We start from the raw sequence: 20,595 nt of genomic DNA, 5'->3' as shown, positions 1-20,595 counted from the left end.
CTCAAGGGAAAAGGGCCTTGAAGGCTGAGGCTGGCATGACAAGGGGGAAACACATGGAGACACGAGCCCGGGTTACTTCTCCCTCCAATGACCAGGAACCCCAGGAGCTGGGACAGATCTGCTTGTCCGAAGCTCATTCTGAGACTGCGAGCTGTGGAGGTGATCCATCCGGGTGAGAGGCTTGACAGTGGTCACTATCAAGCTCTGCCTGGATGCCGTCACAGAGAGGCCTTATTCCCTGGTACTTCTACAAGATGTCCTGTAACATTAACTTTGATTTGTGGTTTTAGGAATCACTTCATATTCACCTCCTACTGTCTGTAATTTCTTAATTACCCAGACAATTAATCTTTTCAGACGATGCAAACACAAGATGGAAACACAAATGGTAGAAATTCCTCCAACAACTCATTCACGAACACTGAAATGTAGGGTAAGCACCTGTTCTGTGTGAACAATTGGACAATGTAGGAGATTCTAAAGATGATTTGAGACATTAGTCATGATACTTTTCCATTCCTACCATCTGAAATGTTGGTGTATGTGTGCGTCTATTCTGGATCTCTCTGAATCTTTTCCATTACATTTTCCATTTTCATAGATTCCACCAGGGAACTGACTCTCCTTCACCAGATGTAGGCGTCCCAGCCATTTTGTTCTGTTTTTGCAGTGCTGGGGTCTTGGTGTGCCCTCTGCCACTGGGCTGTACCCTTCCATGCCACCTAAGAGTTTTTTTTCACAAAGCAAGAGTTTGGGAAATTTTGTTCCCTCTTCCTTCAAGAGTTCCCAATAAACTGTCTTTCAAATAGCCTTTCTTTTGTAAGGAAGTGGCTGACTGATAAAAAGTGGCGTACATGTTAAGAGAGGATAGAGCCTCTTGACTTCTATGTTCAGGTCTGCCCAGTACCTACTTTCACTGCCAATGGCTCTGGAATTCCCTCAGGGAATCCCAACTCCCTTTCTAGATTAGAGTTTAGAAGTTTAGATGAAGTTGATCTCTCCTTTTTAACTTCTTCTCCTTTTTTTTTTTTTTTTTGGTGGTATGGAAGACCGAACCTCGGATGCTTTACCACTGAACTACATCCCTGACCTTTTTTATTTTTTTCAGACAGTCTTGCTAAGTTGTAAGAGGTCTTGAACTTGTGAACGTCCTGCTTTCGCTTCTCAGATTACTGGGATTGCAAGCATGCATCATATGCCTGGCTCCCCTTTGAACTTCTGAGGAGAAGTCCCTTTTCTGTCTGGTCTGCTGAGAGGTCAGACACCCTGACAGTATCTTGATTCCAGGTGGGAAGGGTCTACCTGAGCTCAGAGGAGGTTAAGGGCTGCCTCTCTATTTTTTCAGGCCCTGGATCTTAGTTATATGAGACAAAAGATGCATTTGACTGTTTGATTCGATTTGAGTTTAACTATGTACTTTGAAAACAGAAAAAGTCCTTTCTCACATAGTACCTATCAGTGGTATGAACTGTACTTACAGAAAGTCACTTGAAACCATGTGACAACATTATAAAGAACTAGATGGAAGTCAGGAGTGAGTTCTCTACTGTGGATCCTATTCTCCCAACAGCTCTGCTGAAGTTACTGTTATCAAATCACTTTCCCTTTCACAACCAGTTTCTCCCATTCAGTAAGATTCGCTGAATTAGGAAGAATGTCGGAGGAACTTAAGACAAGCAACGGCAACACAAGAGCCTGCTCGGGGGTGAGAGCATGATGTGCAGGACTGGCCTGTGTGCACAGATGCCCCCACCCCTCAGATACAGGATGCCACTACAGGAATCTTCTAGAAGAGCAGTACCCAGCTGCAAATGACAGCAGCAAAAACAGGAATACAGAAGATATGTGGGACTTGTAATAGGTATTCAGCTCCCACTGGTATAAAAGCAAATATCACAGCAATGAGAAAAAAATATTAAAGAAAAGAAATTCAACACAAAAATGTAACTTTCTTCTTTTGTCCCTGAACGAGTTAAAGTTCAAAAGGGAACAGGAATTATAGCTAGAAATATTCCTTTGACATCTGACCTAAAGAATCCAAATTTCTCTTATACTCCAAATTAAAGCAGTATCTTTGGTTTTAAAAATGTATTTTTAGTTGTAGTTGGACACAATACCTTTATTTTATTTGTTTATTTATTTTTATGTGGTGCTGAGATTGAATCCAGGGCTTCGTACGTACTAGGCGGGTGCTCTGCCACTGGGCCACAACCCAGCCCCTAAAGCAGTATCTTTTGGTGTATGCAAAATGCAGCAAGAGGGCTGGGGTGTGGAGCCCTCACCTCAGTGGTGGAGCGCTCACCCAGCACACGGGACGCACTGGGTTCCATCCTCAGCACCACATAAAGATGAAATAAAGATATTATGCCCCCCTATAATTAAAAAATAAATATTTTAAAAATTGAAGCAATAACCATAAAATTAATGTAAATTAATTTGTGGTTTTCTAGTCCCTTGAGGCAGGGACTAGTCAGTTGTAACTATGGAAGTATCAGCCTGTGAGTGGGTCAGGACTATAAGTCGGTGACCTCTTTTGAAGGGCACCCTTTTAAGTATGCACACTACAGCTCAAGCACACAGAGAAGACTGTTTAGTCCCTGGGCAAGGACATGCACATTCCAGAAATCTTCCCATTTTGAAAAGGGTAAACCACTCAAAAGAAAAGTAGGTAAGGGTTATACAAAGAGAAGCCGGAGACAAATGCATGCGAATGATCAACCTGTTTAAAGTTTTCCTAGTTTAAAATCTAAACGAGATATCATTTTCTACCTTCTCTGGCAGATACTGAAAAATGGACCAAACGTCTGTTAGGAACAGGTAAATGAAGAGTCACAACCTCACAGCTTTCTGAGACAGCAATGTGGCAAAATCTATCAAACTCTTAAATCAGTTACGGAGCCTGTGTTAGGCTAATGTTTACAACAGCAAGTTGCCAACAAACTCTAAAATAGTTCAGGAAAAAAACGTGCCTCCACATATACGTATGTGTATATAAACACACACCTGGGCAGAGGGAGACACGGGACAGAGAAAGCAAAGAAGGCGGAAGACAAAGGCCTGGTGACTCTGGGCGAAGAGAACCTGAGTGTTTCTTGTATTGGTCTGGCAACATCTCCAGGAACATGAAATCATATCTATATAAAGGTAAAACTTTGAGAGAAATGACATATCTTAAAACAGAATGCTCTCTAAGACACGATGTTAAATGAAAATGTAGGATCATGTATATAGTATGATCTCATATTAAAGAGAACACACAGAGAAAAAGGTCTAAAATGATACCCAGCTATTAATGTTCTCTCCGGGACACCCAGTATCCTGTGGAGAGGAGGTAACCAAGAAGATCCACGTTTTGCTCAAAGTACTTCTAAAGTACTGTGTGAACATCTGTGGTACTTATGCTGCTACTTCTGGTTAAAACAAGACGTGGTAACATTCCTGCAGCTGTAACATCAATGGTGGGGACCTTTGAAATGTCTGCAGTGCAGCTCTCACAGACTAGGGGCACCGGCAACGTGGGACTCTGGTTTATGACAATGCCCAAAGCCATACCAAAATCTTAAGGGCAGGGCTAGGGACACTAAATGGGGGGGGGGGGGGGAGTGTCCAGCCCAAATCCGAAGTGCTCCTGCTGAAAAATACTGTTTGTTACGGTTTGGATGTGAGGTGTCCCCCCCTCACACATCTCCGGTGTGAGATGATGCAAGAAGGTTCAGAGGAGAAATGATTGGGTTGTGAGCGTCTTACCACAATCAGTGAATTAATCCTGACAGGGATTAACTGGGTGGTAACTGAAGTGGCAGGGTGTGGCTAGAGGAGGTGGGAATTTGGGCATGGCTTTGGGTTATGTATTTGTCTCTAGCCAGTGGAGTCGGGTCTGTCTGTCTGTCTGTCTCTCTCTCTCTCTCTCTCTCCTTTCTGATCCCCATGTGAGCTGCTTCCCTGTGCTACCCTCTCCCGCCATAATGTTCAGTCTCACCTTGAGCCCCAAGGAATGGAGCTGGCCTTCTGAAACCATGAAACCTCAAATAAACTTTTCCTCCTTTAAAATTGTTCTGGTCAGATCTTTTAGTCACAGCAGCGAAAAAAGCTCACTAAAACACTGTTATCATATATATACTATCTGATAAACAAGTGACCACAAGTCTTTTAGAAGAATGGAGTTAAGTGATTTGTGTGGATATGAAAAAATATCCAAGATGTATTACAAAATGGGGGTAGGGGGAACAATCCTAAAAGAAACCAAACCACAAGTTGTAGAACATACAACAAGTATGTGCAGGTTGCTACATATTTAGACCATTTTTAAAAGAAGAAAACTGTTAGCAGCAGTTATTTCTAGAAAGTAAAAAGGAGGTAGGGATTTTGTGTCAACGATTAGGTGTTTTTTATTATTTTATGATGCTTGTTAAAATCTGTATTAAAAATGATCAAGCTGGGTGCAGGGGCACACATCTGTAATCCCAGTGGCTTAGGAGGCCCAGATAGGAGAATGGCAAGTTCAAAGCCAGCCTTAGCAATTTAGCAAGACCTGTCTCTTAAGTAAAATTTTAAAAGGACTAGGATGTGGCTCAGTTGTTAAATGCCTCTGGGTTCAATCCCTAATAGCTCTTCCCCAAATCAAAAAGCCTAAAGACAATCTTAAATCTAGACTAGGGCTGGGGTGTGGCTAGTAGAGCACAAGCTTAGCACGTATGAGGCACTGAGTTCAATTTCCAGCATGAGAAGGGGGGGGGGGGAGATATGCAAAGTTAAACAATGATAAAAGAGGAACTAAATATATACAGCAATAAGAAACTAAAATATGTCATAAATAGAATTATTTAACAGTATATTTTTATTTACTTTCCACTTTGCCAACCAAACATAAAACAAAATACAACAGAGTAAACCTTGGCAGGCATCAGAACACATAGAGAGCATGCTGGATTGCTGGGCCCCAACTTGAGATTCCAATTCAAGAGGTGAAGTAGGGCCCAAGAATCTGCAATCTCACAGATTCCCAGATGCTGCTGGTCTGGGTACCACCTTTGAGAATCACTGGCATTTAAAAAAAAAAAAAAAGAGTCAAACAACAGAAAGTTGAAACAACAAGAGAACTAAGTGATCACATCACATTCCAACTTAGTTTCTAGGCTAGAAGCAGGGTTTTAAGGGCTCACTGGATAAGCATTGCCCAGAGTCCTAAAATCCTTAATAATGTCATAAAACATTTTAACAGTACAGTAAGGATGGGGGGCACTCTCTGAAAAGTTTGGTGCCTACACAGAGTAAGAAAGTCAGCCTTTAGGCCTGGCTGCCACGGGTGCTGGTCAAGAGCTGGCTGGAGCTGTTCCCTTAACTTCTGCAAAGGATCAGGGCATGCCACTGAAAATGTGCCACTTTGGTATAAGAACTGTTTTGAATTGAAGGCAAATGAGAAGCTACAGCTGGGAGAACGACTCTACCCTCCCCCTTTCTGCTTAGAAGTGGGGCATAAATTTCCATTTACAAAAGCATCCTCCTTTTCAGAACCAGGAAAAGAATCCTTATCAATGAAGGTGGAAATGAGACGAGTCTCCATGAACAAACTTTGCTAACAAGTCCTTATCTTCATTAGTTTGCACAAATATTTACCTTTCTCAATTTATATATCTAGAACTCAAGCCCTCAGTGCCCCGTCTAGTCACTCCATAGTTTATTGTCCTTTGTTAAAATGGCACAGAAACTCTTAACTGTAGTCACTCCTTTGGGAGTTTCCTCTTTTCTGTGGCAGCCCAACCCCCAAACACATAAAATTAAAAACATCAATTCAGCGTACAAGCCTTTTCCCCTCCTGTCCCCTCTCTCTCGTCAGTTCAGTTTTACTCACAGGCCCCCATGAACCTAGGAAGGGAGGGAAATGCTTTTCTCCTTCCCTCCACTTCTTAGGCTGGTCCAACTGGTTCATTCACTGTTGCATAAAATTGGAGATGTGACCACAAAAGGGGAGCTTACACTTCAATGAAAACTACATCACATGCTTTGGATAGGCTTTAGGCTAAAAATAAATGTGAAACCAGGTGTGAAAAAGAAATATGAAGAATCCTTCCCCCCTCCAAAAAAACCCCCACAAAACAAAAACGAGGACTATGCATTCAAGATCCAGAAACATCTAAGCACTTCTCCAGTTTGAAGAAATCTGAACTGGAAAGAGTAAATGGTGATTCCTGGGTGTGCACCCCAGTCAATGGATCCATACTTGAAAGGCCCTGGCTCTCCAACAAGTGGCAAACACAAGTATCCCCTTTTGAAGGGCCTGGCTATACAACAGTGGTTGACATAAAAACCATACATTTATAAGTTTTTAAATAAAGTTATTACACTTTATATGTTTTCAAGATTCCTGGGGACAATCCACTTCTTAGGCTAACAATGGAGTCTGCTGGATCTTCTCAACGTGGTACTGCGTCTAGTGAGAACTCTGCGTTAGAATTCTTGAGCACACCCAGGTTTAGGGACCACCGAGCTGCCCATGAGAAATGGAAGAACCTATCTGCACTGGGTGGTCACATGTTCTACCAGAGGACATGGGCGATGCACGCTGGGGTGGGTGGGGAGAAGGATGTCCATGTACTTCCCTAAAAGACTTATTTTCTTGTGGTGTGGTCTGGTTTTCAGCTTCTGAACCGTTCCATGTTTAAGCAGCTCTATTCCTTGGAAGGACTCAGTGAGCACTTAGAAGCACTGAGCGCGGGGCCTGGTACACAGAGATACCAACTGCTTGCTGGTTTCCAATTGAGACCTTTCTGGATCAAATCCTTACAGACACTTTCAACTGCTTGTCTGCTCTAACTTGGCTTCAAACATCTGCTGTTCTCAAGTGGACATTTCTTTTGTGGCCTCACTAAATGGCTGTTGCTACTGGACACTGGCCTCCTGAATTCTTACCCTCCCCAGGGGTGAAGTCAGTTCTGACTTCAGAACTGCAAGACTTCAATGAAAGCTACATCACATGCTTAAGGATTCATCCCTAACTTACTAATAAGGAGGGGTAATAAGACAGCTGCATTAACTGCATTTTTAAATTTCAGTGGCCCTGTGGGGCGAGGAGCCTCTACATGAACCTGATGATCTTGGAGAAAGGGGAGCCAGATCATCTGCTGTCAGCGAGAGGAAGTCGCACTCCAGCCAGGCTGCCTAGAGCAGGCTCTCCTGGGACCTTCCTTTGGTTGACATGCTCATGGGACAGAAGGTGTGCCAAGGGGCTTTCAGTCACCTTCCTGCTATGTCTGCTGGCTTTGAATTGAACGTCTAATGGCCAGCTCCACATGATAATACTGCTGAGGTTTACACTTTTTTTTGGTACCAGGGATTGAACTCAAAGGAACTTGACCCCTGAGCCACACCCCCAGCCCTATTTTGTATTTTATTGAGAGACAGGGTCTCACTGAGTTGCTTAGAGCCTCACTTTTGCTGAGGCTGGCTTTGAATTTTCGATCTTCCTGCCTCAGCCTCCTGAGCCACCGGGATCACAGGCGTGCGAGATGGTGCCTGGCCTCTTTTATTTACTTATTTTTTCAAAGTTTTCTAATAGCATTTTCTCCAAATCCTTACATATGGAATGATGAACAATTGTATGTTTGAACTCATGAAAGAACAAAGTCATGATAATCCAGTTTTTAAAAGCAAATTGCTTCTTTTGTAGGATTAATTCATTCGGCAATTAAAAGAGCAAAGATTCATCCCTAACTTAATGATAAAGAGGGGTAATAAGATGACAGCTGCATTAACTGCATTTTTAAATTTCATTTGAGTGAAGCAGTGTATTCATCTTTTAAACCTTAGCTTCACACTTAGAATAGTTAGAAAGTAAATGTCCATGTGGTTATCTATAAAGGCAAGTGTGTGGGGTTAAAATGTCCCAGAAACACCCACTCTTTTGGTTCCCAGACACTCAGGTATCTGTTGTTTTATGTGGCAGATACATCCCTCGAGTGCACATGATTACTGTCTTGGACAGGAGATGGTTCATTTCCCAACAACTCTACCAGTATCTGCTTCAATTAACTGTAGAAAACAAATCAGTTTTCTTATCATCTCTAAAATTAATCTGGAAAGTAAAACAAACAACCACTTTAAAAATGTGTGTGGCCCAACAATCCACCGGAGCTTCACTCAGCAAAAGGCAATACGTGGCTTCTTGGAGGTTTTCTCTGGCCCTCGTTCCTTATAATCTTGGTTGCATTTCTCCTTGAGTTGCTCTGAGCCAGTAATGGGGGGCGGGGACAGCACAAGGACTTGTCACAGTCTCTTCAGTAAGCACCCATCCTCTCGGAATCAGTCACACACAGGGATTTGCAGAGAACCCGCCCATTCAGCCGCCCCCCGACACACACTACCCCCAAGGAGCTTGCACTCCGGTGCAGGAGCAACAGCAGCACTTGTGCCATGGAGCGGCGAAACACCCAGGAAGCCAAGGCCCTGATCCTCCTAGGCCCACCTAAGAGTCTGCAAGTGGCCCAGCTACCCAAGACACTAATGCTTTTGTCATCTTGTTTATTCATGAAGGACACTCCAATGGCAGGAAGGATTATTCTCTAACTTATGAATGAGCAAGTGTGACTTCAACACAGGCTATGCTACAGGGTATGCTACTCACCACTGTCCTATGCCCTCACCCACACATAGGACGCAGGGCCAACAACCAGGCGGAAGGGAGCAAGAGGGGTATGAAGAGGACAGTAGCTTCTGGAGAAAGGCAGTGTCGTGAAGGCCATGCAATGACAGCATGACCCCCACACCAATCCCCCTAATGCCACAGACCAGGAGAAAATAATGTAAGATTCTATGCTTTCAAGCCCCTTGTGGTTTTAACCAAAGCCACCTTTGGGATTTTATTGTTGTTGTTGCTTGTTTGTTTGTTCCTACAGGAAACTGGAACGTGCGCTTCTGCTGAGGAGCCTCAGTGTGAAGGCTAAATGCATGGTGGCCCACAAGAACACCTGTGCAAGAGCAGTGACCAGTCAAAGCTGGCCTTCCAGGTTCACAGCAAGGACCATGGTTCTCAACCTTGATGGGTCAAAGCCTTAGATCCATGGGTCCTCCCATAAAAATGTACACACACAGCCTCTGTGGACCACGAAAGGGGCCCCCAATCTTCTGAAGCCTTTATGTTTCTTCAATTTAACAAAAAGCCCAAACTCTATGACTTCCCAGAGCCAAATCGGCAAGCCTTAAACCACAGTCTCTTTCAATGACCCACCTCTGCCTTGTTACAGGAGCATGGCCAAGACAAAACACGTGACGGTGAACCAATGAATTAGTGAATGCGTATAGCCGTCCTCCAACCAAACTTTATATACAGATGCTTGAATTTTAATTTCTTAATTTTCATGTGCTAGTAAATATTCCTCTAATTTTTTTCAGCCATTAGAAAATGTAAAAACATATTTAGCTTGAAGGCCATAAACTAGGTGGTAGGCTGGTGGGGTGTTAATTCCTGCCCGAGTCCCTGACTGTGGCTCCAGAGCCCTGCACAGTACCTGGCTCTGTGTCATCAAAGATGGGAGGCCCTTGACTAGCAGAGGCAGCGCACCATGATAGGGAGAACACCGGAGGAGGGATCGAGGCACACTCTCCCTCCCTCCCCGGCGCCTGCTCTCTCCATGAACATCCTGCTCTCTGGACTTATCAGGAAAACAGAGCATGCTCTCAGGTGACTTATGAAGTCCCCTGCACCTCTGACCTTCTATGAGTCTTCCTGTACAAATAAGTAAGAGACCTGTACCCATGAACAGGCTGACCCAGAGGAAGGCACATCCGTAAACAAGTTCACACGTCCCAGGTGAGGGTCAAACTGGAGCAGTGGAGTGGCAGCATCTGGGTCAAGTGTGAATCTGAAAAATGCTAGCAAGGTGGCGATTTCCTGTCTAGAGGAAACCCCACGTTTCTGTCTCTACCCCACTTGGCTGCTAAGCCAGGGTCAGGCCAAGAAGGAAGCTTGCTGAGTGCCCCACAGCAAGGCTGTGGGAGTACAGTCCCCCGCCGAGGAGAGCAGCTCCCCCACAAACCGATACCTCTTTGTCTGGCTTTCTATTATTCTAGTGGGTGGGGGCTGAGGGAGACTCACACAGATGGTCAGAGGCAGATAAGAAAACTGCAGCCCAGAGAACAAGGAGTGAAGAGGGCCCAGGAGGAGGCGCCCCACAGCCAGGCAGAGAATCGGCTCCAGGAGGAAGAGGGAGCACACTGCCCTGGTGCTGAGGGAAGGCAGGTGAGGGTGGGGGTGAGGGTGGGCTCACAGGTGCTACCCAAGGCCATGGGCGGGGGCGGGGGGCACTGGACTGGAGAGGACAAGAATGGTGGGAAATGGAGGGAGCTGTCAAAGGCAGGAAGCAGAGAGAGAAATTGGGGGGCGGTGCATAGTTCAGCAGTACAGTGCCCGCTTAGTGTGCACAAGGCCCTGGGTTGAAACCTTTGCACCACTACCCCCCCATCCCCCCCAAAAAGGAAAGGAAAGCTATGGCAGGTAAAGTGAGGCAGTTCCAGGCCTTGGAGGGGAGGAATATGATGGAATTCTGTAAGCGCAGGTGACCAGGAAGGTGTGGGCAAGTGAGGGAGAAGTCTCAGGTGAGCCATCTTAGGAGACGGGCAGGTCACAGTATAAATGACGAAGCCGCAGAGTCTAAGAGCAGGAGCAGGGGGTGAGAGAAACCCCCCCGTGGCGCCATGTTGAGCAACGGGATCCGAACAGAGAACCCGCAAAAACTCCCACCAGGAGGCTAGTGACGCCCTCGATGAAAGGCACTTAAGGTTACTCAAGAAGGTGTGCAAAATAAGGAGCACAGCTTCTAAATCTACACTGGCCATGCGGAGAAACTCCAGGTGGGTTCTTAAAGATGAGACCTACTGTCTGAGAGGCAGAAAGGCAGGTGGTTTCAGGAAGGAACTTGATGCAAGAAGTACCAACCACAAGGAGTTTAGAGTGAAAAGCTGTTCAGGTGAGTCAGCGGGGGACACAGTAGAGGGCGCAGAGACAACGAGTGCTGATTAAAGAGATGAATGCCGAAGACTGGGGGGGGGGGGGGGGGGCGTCGGGAAGATCTCCCAAAGCCTTCAGCAGACACCTGTGCAGGTTCCCGATTTCTGTGAGCACAAGTGGGCGCTCTGGAAGCCGTCCACTGGGATCCTGCTCTTAGGCCTCTAGAGAAGGATGTGCACCCTCCGGGGCCACTGTCCAGCCAGCAGTGGGCAATGGCCCGCGGCAGCCTACCTGGACACTCACCTTTTCCATTAACAGCTAAGCCAGTGGCCATGGCTGCAGTCACAGGGCCAGACACCTGAGGCACTAGTGGGTGTATTCGGGGCCTGCTCCCCATCCTGGCTCGTTCTGCACCGGGCCCCAACAAAGCTCCGACAGGCTTCTCGGCTGCTACTTCCGGTGCCACTGTGTCCTCCACACCCTGCTCCACGGGGTCCAGTTTCTCAGGGCTCTCACTCTGAAAGCCGTCCACCGGGGTCCTGCTCTTAATGGGGCTCTTAGGCACAAGGATCTTGATACCTGACTTTGCAAGGTCCATGTTCTTACGGCTCGAGGGAGATGGGGATGTGTTTTTCCTGAACTTCTGGCTGGCAGCGAACAACTGGCTGTTTTTGGCCTCGTGGTCTTTGCCGATTACGAGGGCCTTTGGAGAGGTCTTAGAGAAACTGCTGTTGGTGGACCTGGAAATCTGCTTCCTGGCATTGTTGGGAGAGGTCCTGTTGGTGCGAGTCAGGGTCCCCTCTCGCTGCCTCTCGGGGTGGCGCCGGTTGAAGTCATGGATGTACTCCTCACAGTTCACCAGGTGCTGCTCCGGCTCCCACGTGTCGTCCTCGCTGTCATAGCCTTTCCACCGAACCAGGTACTCCGTCTTCCCCTTCTTGTTTCTCCGCTTGTCCACGATTCTCTCAACCTGATAGAGAAAGGAGTCTTAATAAGAGCTTATGCTTTCAGAAAGGTACAAGCCTAACAAGGAAACATCAAAAACAATGAAAAGCACCACAGATCATGAAAATGGTCTTTTCTTCCCAACCCCAATCATCTGAAAATAAAACAGTAACAGACACTTGGGATTTGGGCAATTTCCTTGAAATGGAGTTGAACAAAAGGCTTGAATTTTATGCTTGGCATGTGTGAAGAGTACACATATATCGAAGCATTATATCAATATACATGATTTCTGTTAATTATTGGGCATAAACAAATTTCAATGATTATACAATAATGATTTATCAAAGTGATTTTATTTTAAAACGTATTCTTGCTTTAAATATCAATAAGACATGAATTTTTATTTATCATCAAAGAGATGATACATGGATGTGCATCGGGTGGCTTGTTTCTTTGTGATGCAAAGGGGCTATTTTTATTTCTACACTGAATCCTGTCCACCTGAGCTGGCTTTCAAAATTGTGACTGGAGCAGGAGGGGGCATCTGCAGCCTTGGGCCTGGTCCTCCTCAGGTGACCAGCAGTGGGCAACATGCAATGAAGCACTGTGGACTTCCCATGGTGTGGGGTTGGCTCACTGAGCAAATGTAATTGGGATTATAAGTATCATTCTGAAGCACTTCCCCAAAACTAAAAAGGTAGTTTATGATAATAAAATGGTCCAGGATAGCCAGGTTATTTATCTTCAAATCTTGGTTTTAATTTTATGAAAGTATCTTTAAAGAAAGATGCTATTAATCTCTGAATTTAATGATCGATATGTTCTGTGTCAAACTGTGTAAAGTCACACACCCTTGCTTTGTAAGTATGTTATTACCCTGACATGTTCTACTACCTTAACATGCTAAAGGTAAATGGGAGATCTTCTACAGCTTACATGAAGAAAAAACATTTGACACGATGCCCACATGTTATTGCAGAAATTTAGAATCTGTGGTTATATCTGCAGTTAATGCAAACTTCTCTCCAATCAGCCTTCTCCATCAGGGGCAGCATGTGGCTCACATCTTGAGGCGGAGGCCCACAGCCAGAGAGCAGCTCTTTAATTATGGACACAAAGGTCTGAGCCCTTCAATGATCAAAAATATCAATGTTTCTGGCAAATTTAAAGGTTATATCAGATGACATGACAGTGTACCTAACTTTGATACTGCCAAATGACGCTGGCTGATTGAATACAGTTGTAGATAACTTTTGCAGAATGGGAAAATACCCACCCCCACCATTCCCCTATTCTTAAAATGACAAGACAAACTACCCAGTACATCCACTTAAGATACAGAGAATTAAAGCCATGAACTGCAGAAAAGCCTAAAATTCAATGCACATTACTTCCGTGCAAAAAGGATTAAGAACAAAAAGGCCTTGTTTCATCGGGAGGCAGATTTCACGCCTAACAGATCTCCTGAGTCAAAAATTAATGTCAGATCAGCATGAGCAAGTCCACACAGTCCATAACATAGCAAGGAGAACTTTAAAATGGTTTTTCTCCCCCCTGCTCCTTCACTTGTGAATAGTTCTGCATAAAGATACAAGCCTTTAAGTAAAAGATGTATTTCTGGAAAATTTCACACAAATTAATTTCATGGCAACAACAGTTTAAAAGTTTTAAATGCAAGGGGTAAAGAGATTATCTCTGTGGGAAAACTATGTTTAATGCTTTTTTGTCCCCCCTAAATAAATTTCCATTCCAGAAGCATGCACATTAAATCAGGGTATCCCCTTTCGCTGGCCTCTATTTCCTCAAAGCTATGAATTGAGGGTCTGGGGGTATAGGGTGAGTCTCTCTTCCTCCTCCTCCTTATCCTAGTCTCCCGGGATTATCTCCTTAAAGGGTCAGGCCCCACTAGGTACTGTACTGCTTCCTTCTGCAACTGAGAGGTAGTACAACAGCACTAGCTTTGGCAGAGGGTGTGTGTGTGTGTGTGTGTGTGTGTGTGTGTGTGTGTGTGTGTAAGCGCATGCACAAGTGTATATGTATGCTCAGTGGTCAGAGTTTTTACAGATGCAGAAAGAGAGCAATGGTAGACCACGAATTGTCAACGTTTTAGGTTTGTGGGCCACATCATCTCCCAAACACTCAGCTCTGCCCCTGGAGCAAGGACTCAGGCACAGGTAATACTTAAACAATTAGGGAGGCATTAAACAAGAAAACCCTACTTATGGACACTGAACTTTGAATTTTGTTCATTTTCATGTGTCACAAAATAATATTCTTTAATATTATCTGTTAATTTCTTTAAGTATTTAAATATAAAAACCACTTGGAGTCAGCTGTGGGCTGTAGTTTGCTAATCCTGCATTAGACCATGACGGCGCAGGAAGACCTTCAGATGCAGACAGGGTGCACCACTAGGTTCTTGTGGTAGACACTGGGTGCGAATCAATGGAACACACACAGGGACAAGGAAACAATACATGAGACTGTGAAGTGGCGCCGAGCACAGGGTAGGAGGTACCAACTCACACCTGAAGGTACAGTGCCAAATCCAACTTTAGATTCAACTGGGGACATGAGGTATCCGAAAGTCAGATCTGAAAATCTAAGTCCTGTATGATCCCTTTCATTTGAGTTAATCTCCTACAAACAGACATCACTTAGATTCAGTAAATTGTTATATAATATTAAAACCTATTTCTTTTATGATGGTCAGTGAGGAATTTTAATCCAAGCACGTAAGTAAATCTTTCAGGTTTCATAGTTCCTTTCTCTCGGTCTCCCACCCCGTGTGACTGTTCCTAAACGGTATCAATGTACTACTGTCTTTCTCAAAGTCTAAGCAGTTGTCACTCTAGTTTTATAGAATTTCAATGCAAAGAATTTTACACAAAATGAACTCTTTGCGGAAGGATATACAGAATTGCAGTAAAATTCTAAATTTGTTTTCAAAGTTAAGACACAATGAAGAGAGAAAGGCAGAAAAATCTCACTCAAATCACACAGACACTGTTCTGCAATAATGTTATTATCCACAATCACACATGGAGTAAAAATTTAAGTGAAAAATCCAAATCATAATAGCCTTAGTTGCCTGTACAGTACGCTGGCCAAAATACTTTTTTGTTAGGATATTTCATCTAAAACCCAATCTAAAAAAAAAAAAATTAAAAATGCTAAACAAGCAAAAACCTGACTTTCCTTAACACTGCTAAGCCCTGTGATGGTTTGTAGAACAACCCCCATCCAAAAAGGCTGCTGACCACTGTCCAAACACCTACCCGCCTGCTCGCTCTGCCTCCCTGGAGCACTCTGAGAGCCCTGGCCCAGCGCTGCACTCAGAGCAGGAGGAGTCAGAAAGGAAAGGATGGAAGCAAGGCCCAAGACCACGTGAGCAGAAATCCACAGAAGAAACTGGTTCAGCCCAGGATGAGAAGGAAGAAGGCAACTGTGCCACTACTGCAGCAGAAAACAAACCAAGGCAAGGCACGCAGATACACTGGCTTACGAGAAAAAGATGGAGCTGCAGAACCACCATGGCAGGAAAAGCCTGCGCACCGCACCAATCACCTCGTCAGCAGCAGCAATGCCGGCTCTGCGCAGCGCGTGCCATCAGAACTGTGTGAGCAGGCTGCCAGGACAAAGGGAAACCTGAAGCCATCTGAAAACTTCTCTTGGGTTTGGATAGTTTTAAATCACAAAGCTTCGCTCCTAAGAAAGATAATGCCTTTATTTAAACCGCTTGTAGCAAAGACTCCTGGTGACCTTTAAAATTCAACAGTCCCTTGGATGAGGAAGGTAGGCTTTGCACCAGCCCTTTTGAAAGCTGTCTCAGCTATTAAGAAGACTTTTAAGAATAGATTTTATGTACAGACACCAGTCCCCTTTCAGGTTTATCATGGTGTGAAAGCAACAGACACTCAGTAGAACTGGACTTCTGACCTTTTCCCACCCTAGCACTATGGGGACCGGATCCCCTCTGGTGATGCTGGGCAGGGGAAGTGAGCCACAGCTCCGGGTGGACCCGTGATCACAAGGGAAACCACAGGCGCTCCCCTGTGTGCCCTGATGCCAGCTGTGGTGCTGGTGTGGTAGGAGTCTACACGCATTGCTGAGATTTTCAACCAACGATGGACTTACTGCGAAGAGCCCCATCATGACTCAAACAGCATCTCTATTATAAAAACAGACAGATGGTGCCATGGCTGGAAATGGAATCATTTAAGTACAACTATCTGTAGAAAGTGGAAAGAAATCCAATCCAGGCCGAAGCCAGAGGCAACTGGAGTCCTAAAAAGGAACCACACAGGCTTCGGCTCCTCGGGGTCCGGCTGGCTGGCGAACGGTGCTGGCAGAGTGGGAGCCACGGGCCGAGTCTTACCAGCTGGAGGACAGAGTTGGGAGTTGACAAGGTGGCCTGAGATCTATGGAGGAGGTAAAGACAGGATGCATTACCGAGAAGTGAGCCCCCAAACCAACGTATCAACACCTTCAGATCCTGGGCACGCTGCTGAATGACACCCGGCCAGTAAAAACGCAACGGCTGGTGTGCCGGAGGTCCCTAGACCACCTGGGATTCACTGCGTGGTCTCGGAGGTCCTGCATATCATCTCATTCAAGTTTATGACTTTACTACAGTAGAAGGAAACTAAAAAAACCAGCAAAGAGAAAAGGTACATGGGTTGACATCTGGGGTACAAGGCACAAATCCAAGAGTCCTCTCCTAGTGCCGTCCGTCCGTCACACAGGACATATTTCATTCCTCCACCAGCAAGCTGTGACCACACACGTGAAATGCTGTGGCTAAGGAAACCTGCCAGACCAGGTGCCAGGGCTTTTATGGAGGATGGTCACATCAGCACCCACTGCCTGATAGGTACCAAAGTTCCAGACTCTCAAAAGGCGTGCAGTGTACTCCACACCAACGAACCTCACAGAGAAACTTGAAAATAGACAACAAGGACCTGTAAACAAACAACAACAAACAAAGCAGGAACCAGTGGGTGGGGTGGAGAAGTAAGGCCACAAAGCAGAGGCCAGAAGACAAGGGCACACCCACCACGTGCTGAAGGGAAGGCCCACCAGCTCAGAACTGCATCTGGAAAAGAAATGCTTCCAAAGCAAAGGCTGAGCCCCACTTCTGCAGTGGAGACACAGAGAGCCCTACAGACACGCTCCCAAACATACGCAGAGTTGGAGAAAACCAGTCCTGCAAATTGCCCTAAGGACACAGAAAGCATGAAGGAACACTTCTTTAAGAGAAGCTATTACTACTCAGAACACAGAAAGCGTGTGACATTTGAACCATACTCCATCACCTTCCGGTCTTCTGCCCAATCCCCTATTCAGGGCACAGCTGCTTACTCCAGCGGATGGACCCAAAATCTTGGGCTCCCCATGTCATCTTCAGTTCCCAATCAAGGCCACCACTGCCTAGCACCCAAAGTGGTGGTTCAGAGATTCTGCCCAGGGGACAGGCAGTCCAGAAGAAAAAGAGAACCAGTACCCAAAACAACTGACTCTGAGACAGGTTCAAGCCTAAGGCACTCCTGAAATGACAGTTAAGATTAAGAGCAGCAGGCACCCAGTCCACCCCAGGGAACCCGGGAAGAGCTAGGAACAGTCCTGCTGGGTCAGAACACACCTGGCTTCAATCTAGCCCCTGACCAGATTTCACAGGATCAGACTCATCAGCAGTTGAATGCACCAGACACTCAGAAACAGTGAGCAGCAGCCACCAGGAATAAGCAGAATTTAATGAGCTGAGTGCACAGCAACTGAAACCACAGCTTAGCAGAAAGGTCGGGGAAAGAGACAAAGAGCCCAAACACCACTGTCAACCCAGAGCGACTGTGTGCTCCCCAGACCTGTGCCCTCGGAGGAGCCACATGAAAGGCAGCACACCGGAGGGACACAGGCTTCACAAAAATGGTCTAGCCAAGTCACAAAACAAAGACACCAAGCAAATACCAAACAACTCCTGGGGAGGGGAAGGGGAGCCAGGATAAAGAGTTGTTCTGACATGCAACCTACACACCCAGTTGTTTTTTTTTTTTTTAATTTGTTCTTTATAGTTACACATGACAGAAGAATCCATTTATACCAACATGGAGTATATCTTACTCTAATTAGGATCCTAGTCTTGTGGATGTGGTGAGATTCATTGTGGTGTATTCGTATTGAACATAGGAAAGTTATGTCTGATTTTTTCAATTTTCTTTCCTATTCCTATCCCTCCTCCCTTCCCTTCATTTCCCTTTGTCTAATCCAATGAACTTCTATCCCCTCCCCTACTGTGGGTTAGCTTCCACATATCAGAAAGAACACTTGACCTTTAGTTTTGGGGTATTGGATTATTTTACTTAGCATGGTAGTCTCCAGATCCATCCATTTACCAGAGAATGTCATAAAGTAATTCTTCTTTGTTGCTGAGTAATATTCCATTGTGTGTATATTTATATAATATATATATTTCTTTACCCATTATTCTGTTAATGGGCACCTAGGTTGGTTCCAGAGCTTAGGTATCGTGAATTGTGCTGCTATAAACATCGATGTGGCAGTGTCACTATAGTATGCTGATTTTAACTCCTTTGGATATATACCAAGGATTGGGACAACTGAGTCACATGTTGGTTCCATTCCTAGTTTTTTTGAGGAATCTTCATACTGCTTTCCAGAGTGGTTGCACTAATTTGCAGTCCCAACAACACTGTCTGAGAGTACCCTTTTCCCCACATCTTCGCCAATGTTTATTGTTACTTGTGTTCTTGATAACTGCCATTCTGCTTGGACTAAGGTGAAATCTCAGTGTAGTTTTAATTTGCATTTCTCTAATTGCTAGAGATAGAAAACACCCAGTTTAAGTACGCATATTTAAATATTACGTAATATAGTATATATTTTTGCCTGCAAAGAAACCAGGAATAAGTGACTCAAACATGTAAAACAAATAAAAACAAAACAAACCCATGACTACTTGTGAAAGGGAGGGATGCGAGATATAACAAGACGCCAATAAGCCAAAATAAATATGTTCAAAGAACTAAAGGACATCACACCTGAAGAAGGAAGGTATGAAGACACTGCCATCTTAAAGAACACCAATGAACAGAAAATGTAAAATAATGAACAAAACGGAAAGTCTGGAGTTGAAAGGTACAACTGAAAAGAAAAGATCACCACAGGCTCTCTTCAAGTTCATAATCGGTGAACTTGAAAAAAGACCGAGATTATACATATGAAGAGAAGAGAATGGAATGAAGAAAATGAAGAGTCATAAGGAAACAACATATTTAGGCACACCAATATACATGTAATGGCAAGAAAAGAAAGGAGCAAGAAAAAATAATGGCTAGAAACTCCCCAAGTTTATTTTAAAACCACAACATATATATCCAGGAAACACTACAGACGTCAAGGAGGATAAGTGAAGAGATCTACGAACAGACTCATCATAGTTAAAATACTCAAAGGCAAGAGAACGCTGAAGCAGCCGGAGCAAGACAACTTCTCAGGTGGAAGAGAATTAAGAGGATGCACAGCTGACTTCTCATGAGAGCAGAAAGCAGTGGGAGACATAGTCCAGGGTCAAAATTTTGTTTTAAACATGTCAATCTTCGAGTCAGTGAATGTGTTTTTCAAAACTGAAAACAGAAAAGGCTCCGTGCTGTATGCTTCCAACTATGGGAGAGTCTGTAAGAAGCAAAGGTCAGCGGTCACCAGGGGTTGGCAAGAGGAGAAAAGAGTAATAGAGGAGCACAAAGAGGTGACTACACAATGCTGGACACGCGCTGTTACACGCCTGCCAACCCATAGAATGAACCTCATGAGAGAACCCCAAGGTAAACTGTGATTGGGGTGGTATCCATGTGTCAAGGTAGACTGTTGGGCCACTTTGTTACAAGATGTTGATACTGGGGAACCTAAAACAGCAACAAAATATATGAAGCCCACACTGAACAAAAATGAAGGGGGAAATGACTATAAATAATACCTGGCTCAACCTGGGCTGGGGTTGTGGCTCAGCGATAGAGCACTTGCCTGGCATGTGCAAGACCCTGGTTTTGATTCTCAGCACCACAGAAAAATAAGTAAGTGAAATAAAGGTGTCAGGTCCAACTACAACTTAAAAAAAATTTTTTTTAAATCAACCCCAATGTCTATAAGGGACAGAATAAAACAGAAGGAGACATAATCAGACTGGGGGTGTAGCTTAGCGATAGTGCACTTCGTAGCATGCATGTGGCCCTGGACTCCATCCCCAGTATTGCAAACACAACACAAGCGTGTGCGCGCACACATACACACACACGAAAATAAGACCTGAACAACACAATACACAACTAGACCTAAATGACACCTATGGGGACCTCTACCCAATATCTGCAGAAGACACATCCTTTTCAAGCACACATGGGACATTTCCCATGTCACACCAAGTATTATCATAAATAACAGGAAATTGGGAATTTTTTTTAAATGTGGAAATCAACATATACAACATTAGCAATGGGCCAAGAGTATGGGAGGAAATCACAAGATAAACTAGAAAATACCTTGAGGTAAAAGAAAACAAAAATCCACATATGAAAACTTACGGGAAGGTGCAGTGAAGAGGGGGAAGGTATGCCTGTAGGTGCCCGCCTTAAAAAGAAGACAGTCCAGAAGTGAGAAGTGGAAGCCGGGCAGGTGGGGTGAGTTCAGGG

General features: G+C 44.7%; 1 protein-coding gene across 1 annotated transcript in view; it reads right to left on the bottom strand.

The window, feature by feature from the left end:
* The window catches only part of Cdyl (chromodomain Y like), a 183,656-nt gene that overhangs the window by 53,245 nt on the left and 109,816 nt on the right, over positions 1–20,595 (bottom strand). Inside the window, exon 2 of the mRNA XM_026407125.2 lies at positions 11,246–11,912. Coding sequence (XP_026262910.1) covers positions 11,246–11,912 — 667 coding nt within the window. The remainder of the gene's footprint in view (positions 1–11,245; positions 11,913–20,595) is intronic.

The sequence above is a fragment of the Urocitellus parryii genome, chromosome 8 (genome assembly GCF_045843805.1).
Source record: "Urocitellus parryii isolate mUroPar1 chromosome 8, mUroPar1.hap1, whole genome shotgun sequence".
In the NCBI taxonomy this organism is placed as follows: domain Eukaryota; kingdom Metazoa; phylum Chordata; class Mammalia; order Rodentia; family Sciuridae; genus Urocitellus; species Urocitellus parryii.
The sequence above is the reverse complement of the archived record's forward strand: the minus strand, read 5'-3'. Positions and strand labels throughout refer to the sequence as shown.